At 38.2% G+C, this 6,075-nt stretch overlaps 1 protein-coding gene across 1 annotated transcript in view; it reads right to left on the bottom strand.

Moving 5' to 3' along the window:
- The window catches only part of msi2b (musashi RNA-binding protein 2b), a 71,390-nt gene continuing 65,315 nt past the window's right edge, over positions 1-6,075 (bottom strand). Inside the window, exon 7 of the mRNA XM_035384021.1 lies at positions 1-4,892. Within this exon, the coding sequence (XP_035239912.1) occupies positions 4,851-4,892 (42 nt within the window). The 3' untranslated portion in view covers positions 1-4,850. The remainder of the gene's footprint in view (positions 4,893-6,075) is intronic.

Raw genomic sequence — 6,075 nt, 5'->3', positions numbered from 1 at the left:
TTTAAATGGATACGGTTACGGTAGGACACTCCCAATTTCGCCCCACACCTTCCAGGTCGTTTTTTTTTTTCTTTTTTAAAAAACTTTATTTAAACCAACAATTCCAAATGAATTAACTAGTCTAGCAAGATGTGTGACATTCATCAGCTGTAAACCGCTGTACAATGGAAAAATAATAATAATAATAATAATAATAATAATAATTACAGCAACAGAGCCATGCTACCTTAAAGTCCAAGCTACAGGATCAAATTAATAAAAAATAAAATAAAACAAATCTATAAAGTTTGGACTGCTTGAAGAGATCACCAGCCTTTAGATTAATCAGAACCAAACTTGGTATGGAAGATTTACCAAGGGCACCAACCTTTGACTCTTACAAACTGCTAGCATACAACTCGTCTACTCACAGGCCAACAACTAACAAATCCTTTTAGAGAAATACACTGTCTGACAATAAGAAAAGCATCAGAAACAGTGTACACGCACAGAGAATAAACTTCCTCCTTATCCTCATCAACCATAGAGAGTAATCACCAATCCACTGTAATGAACAGTTATGAGCGAGTATTCATGAACTCCGTAATGAGGGGATCTCCAGCTTCAGTCCTGGAGGGCCACAGCGTCTGCAGGTTATTATTATTATTTTTTTAATTGGTAGCAACTTAGATCAAGCCAAATAATGACTGAAATGAAGCACTTAAGAGCTGGGACAGGTAAAACCGCCTAAAAACTCCAGGACTGGAGTCCGAGATCCCTTTTTATGGGCTCCTTTTTTATTTTATCAATCAAAAGAAGTTCTGCAGCTAAACTCTATCGAAACTCTCCCTCGCTCATGATTACGCTCTTACAAAGTACCTCAAAAACAGCTGAAGCCAATTCCATCTGAACTGTGTTGTACTAAAAAGTATTTCAGCTGAAATACATTTCATGAATTGAAAAAATACCTTTTCCTGCATTTTTCAATTGCTGGACTGAAATATAATTAGACGCAACCCCACCTTCCTAACGCAGGCCACTACGGAAGAACAGAGAGACGGACGAGGCGTTTCGGGAAGGGTACGCAGGTCCGCCACAGAGAAAGCGTATGTCACCTGCGAGGCCATCGCATCCTACCTCAGCATTCAACTCAGCAGGCCAGCCGAGCCTTCCGGCCTCCTCCTCCTCCACAGGTTACTGCGCGCGGGCTGTGGTCTACACCCTGACTCTCCGCAAGACTCCAAATACGACTTACTCTAAAACCCACAACGGCTAAAAATCCCGATCTCAAATCCCAAATTAGGATCTCACGGCAGCAGACTCATCACCGAGACCCCGCCCAAGGCCGGCGTCTAGGCTGCTAATTAGGAATCACGATAACCAAAGGCGACGATAATCAAAATAAGACTTCACCGACTGCGGAGCTCCGGAAGGATCAAAGGCGGGTTTCCACTACTCACAACTGATCCGGTGCGGGAGACCAAAGACGAAAACAAACACCAAAACAATCGGCTAACTTGTCGGGTACAACCCGGGTATTGATTAAGATAAAGAGCTGGTTCACTTAGTTCAAGAGTGTAAAAAAAAATGTATTCACAAAATCCTCAAATGTTTTTGATGAGAGAAAATGTAATTATTAGTGAATCTAGGCAGACACATTAATAAAAAAAACGAAAAAAAACAAAAAAACATTAGTATCCAAAATAGTAGAGCCATGAACCACTGAGATATTTTAAGAGTACAAACATCAAAACATATTATACAGTTATTATTAATATCTATTACGAGTATTATTACTATTATTACGATTAATGTTATTATTAATCTGTTATAACTTGTTAAAAAAATATTTTTCTTTCATGTAATAAAATCATCTTTTTCATAATTATAGCTTGTGTCCCTCTTTAAAAAAATAATTAAAAATAAAAGTTTTGCATATCTAGCATTAGCTTTTAAGGTAGTATGGCACACCCCCTTCTTAAACATTCAAGGGGGGGAATCCGATTAATGCCTCGTTAAATATTCTGTCTTACAGCAATTTGCTTTTCTATATTTCTTCTGTGAGAGCTTTGGTTAGTTGAAACCATGTGAGAGCAGCGAAACAAATAAAATAAAAGAAAGGAAAAATTATCAAACTGCTATTAAAAAAAAAATCAGTCAATTTTTTTGCTTAATAATAAGAGAAAGTTCTATCCTTAATGGTCCTAAATATGCTATTAACTACATCTATTCTTAGTGTTTATTACAAAACATCTACTACTAATTACTAGGAGATAGATAGATTGATAGATAGATAGAGAGGGAGAGAGAGGGGGAGAGACAAGGGGGGGAAAGAGAGCAACAAAGAGTATAGATCACTACACCAGCATAAGACGGCACTCAATTACAAGGTCATTTGCGATTTATACACACTACCGAAATACACTGATGATCAACAAAATGTTATTATATGAGGAAGGGAATGGAGAGAGATCGATGGTACAGTACATTATATTATTGTTATAATTATCAATATTATTAACAACCACAAAAAAAGGTCAATAAAAATCCCCTGGTTGAAAATTGAAATACATCAAGGGAATATGTATTTCTTACTTTTTTTAACTAGTTTTTTTTTTTTCCTTTTGGAATTTGAACAGTGAATATAGTTTTCCTTTTGTGTCATTCGTTGAGATTATTACTTGATGAAGACTATTTAAAAAGCGTCCAGCATTTTGCTTCACCTGGTTGTTCTGAACAGGATAAAACACAAACGGAACGGAATATAAATCCGCAGCAGGTAAGAACGAAACAAAAACCTAAAACAAAAACAAAACCACAGCATATGCATCAAACAATCCGTCATCTTCAAAAATGATCCTGCAGTTTTTTTTTTTTTTTAAAGCATCTGAAATGGTATTTGTTTAGGAGCTTCTCCAGTCCCAACACATACAGGTAAAAAGCACAGCAGCTATGGTCAATGTAATGTACATTGTATTCAGTGTATTCAATTCTATTGGCTGCATCTAAAATACCAACATTATGGTATATATTATATATTATTTTTGAAATGCTAGAAGTTGCCACTCATACACCGAAAGGCCCCAGTTGTCTACATGAGATAATGATTTAGTTTGCTACACTCGAATGAGCTAATTCTGCTGCTAGTTATTTGCTTGTACTGAAACAGAAGCAAGATTAAATACAATCCTTCATACAGCCCATAATAGACCATTCAATATAACCATGTGTGCAAATGGACAATGGTCAGGTCTTTCTGACTAGTCACAGTGCAATGATTTCCTTTATTCGATTATTATATCCATAATTTTACTCTATGACTAAAATAAATTAATCTGTCAATGCTTCTAAAGTAACAACTCACAGGACTGAGGTAACAGTATAAAAATGTTTGCTTTCCAAATTAATATTTAAAAAAAAAGAACTCCAAACCTACCAAGAAAAATAAAACTTGCCTTTTCACATATTGCCTTTTACGCTCTGAAACTGGGAATTTTGCAACAAAAAAAACAAAAACAATAAACCTTGAAATGAACAAACAAAAGTTCCATTTGTTTTTCTTGCTGGAGTATAAAAGTCATATTAGGATGCACAGAACTGTGTGAAATGACTCGACAGGATTCAGCGTTGTATTTCAAAAACGATAAAATGCGAGTGTGCTTTGGACGTTTTTTTTGTTGTTGTTGTTGTTGTTTTCCTTTTTACATTATTGATTTGTGTAACGGCAGGGAGTGAGGCCTCCTCCACAGCGTGGAGCAAACGTCATCCCCCTTAACTCAGCACAAACTGAAGCCGTCTGCTCTTATCTGAAGCCGCGCGCGTCCGGATTCGCAGCCTATCGGGTAGAATACGCTGGCGTGTCGCCGTTACTGATGCTAAGCCTACGCTATGTACAGAGCTAACAGTGTTCTTGCAGGTTCTCGCCCTCCGTGGGGGCAACGGCATGCCTGTTGTGCTACAAATGGGTCTCGTTTGCTGTTCAGTGCATCGACAGTCGATCTTTTTTTCGGTCTTTCCTTTCCAGCACAGCTCAGTCGATTTTTTTTGACGCACCACAAAAAAAAACAAAAAAAAAAATATATATATATATATATGGTACCGCTTTCTGAATTGGTTATATATGCAGTAACTGGAATATTCATAGATTTGAAGACACAAGTTCAAAAGAAGAATAACAAAAAAGGTTTCCCCTCCACAATAAAAGGACAGAAAATACAGTAGTCCTGCCCAAAACAGGTAATTATGTTAAAAGATAGAACAAGAAACAAGAATTGATTCGCAAAGACTATTTACCCTCTTTTTTTCTAAAATATACCCTTTTCTTTTTCAAGCCCTGTCAGTTTGTATCAGTTTTTCCGTGTGCGCAACAAGACACCTGAAGATCGACTTGTTTAAGGACCAGTACCACAGGTAAATCAATAACCATAAAAAAACTCCAAATGAAAGAAAAAAAAACAAACAAACAAAAAAAAAACTTTTAATGTATACTCACTTCTATCAGAGAAAAAGATAAACACAATAAATAATGCTCAACATCGGAAAAGTTTCCCGTATTGCTAATCAAAGATCTAAACATGAACAAAGAAACCACGTGATAAAGGTCGAGGGAAACAAAAACAAAAGGACTAAATCCGACACAAACCTCCGGGGCTCTGGAAGGATTGAGAGGGGTTTAAAAGCCAGGTTCAGATTATAGTACAGCAGATTTCTCTTCAGTTTGCTTCGTGTTGTCCTAGTCCTTGGTTTCCTTTTTTTGAGATGATTTCAAGAATTTTTTTCCCTTCGTTATAAAATCTAGCGCCACCTCCCTTCCGCCAGTGGCGCTGCAAGTGCTTGAACTGTTTGATGACATCACCTGTACAGAGAACCAATCAGAAACTTCGGCCAGTCTTCCCCGGGCCTCCTGATATACTCTGTGGAGCCAAACACACCACGGACGTCAGAGACGTCCTCTCCTTCAGGGTTAACATGGCCGCTGGTGGCTGGGCTTTGCCCCACAACCAAACTGATGCTTTTTAAAAAAAAACAAAAAAACAATGCAACCACCTAACAGTGGCTCAACATTTACCTTTCAGTAAAGCTCTCTGTGGCAGCAAAGGATCCTTTCAGGGTGCTTTTAACAAGGGGTTCACCCAGAATAGAGTGCTTTAGGGAAAAAAAAACAGAAACCTTGCAGGAAATGTGTTCATTATATCTTGTTTCTGTTTTTCTCTCCCATTTGGTACAGCAGCTGCTGAGAAACTCTTAAGCAGGGGTTCCCAAACTTTTTTTCTGATGCGCCCCCAAATGAACGCTCAAAAATTGACGCGACCCCAACACCCCACCCACACACACGCCTCGTGCCTAACAGCACTGATTATACTGGCGATAACACAACCCCATTGTTTATTATAGTTGGGTGTGATGCTCCACATGTAGTAGCCTACATTCACATATTTTATAGAGACAAAAAATTATTATTATTATTTTTAAACATTCTTCCAGAAAATTTTCAGGTGAACCCATCCTAAAATCAGGCGACCCCGCATGGTGTTGTGACCCACAGTTTTGGAACCCCTGCTCCAAGGTCTTCTTTAGAGCTGCCTTTGAAGTGGCCCTAGTAATCTGTCTTGTTACATTGTGACTACAGCAGCAGGTATGAGCACACTGTTACCATGGCTGTTATTGCAGTTGTATTACTAAGTGCAGTTTTCCTGTCAATCTGACTGCGGTCGCAGTCACAACAATCACAATCTCACGTGCCAGCAAGTTAATTCTCCTTATTGGACTTCAGCACATTTGAACGCATGAATTTATTTTTTATTTAAAAACTGCAAAACAGTATGTAACAGTGCTTATACTATACCACTGGATCTACCTAATTTTCACAATGTAATTACACAGGTACTAGGGCCACCCCAATGTAAAACGGGACTGGAAAAAACTGCCACAGAGAGCTTCAAAGAGCAACACAGAATTTAAAGATGTACAAATGAACTGATCACATTTTTGAGATAAAAGCTACAGGTCCCTGCACGACAGGGGAGAACACAAAATGAGTCTCACACGATAGCACAGGCACACAGCACAGAGAGCCAGGGGTGAACCAGGCAGGCA

Source organism: Anguilla anguilla, chromosome 12 (assembly GCF_013347855.1).
Source record: "Anguilla anguilla isolate fAngAng1 chromosome 12, fAngAng1.pri, whole genome shotgun sequence".
Taxonomy (NCBI): domain Eukaryota; kingdom Metazoa; phylum Chordata; class Actinopteri; order Anguilliformes; family Anguillidae; genus Anguilla; species Anguilla anguilla.
The sequence above is the reverse complement of the archived record's forward strand: the minus strand, read 5'-3'. Positions and strand labels throughout refer to the sequence as shown.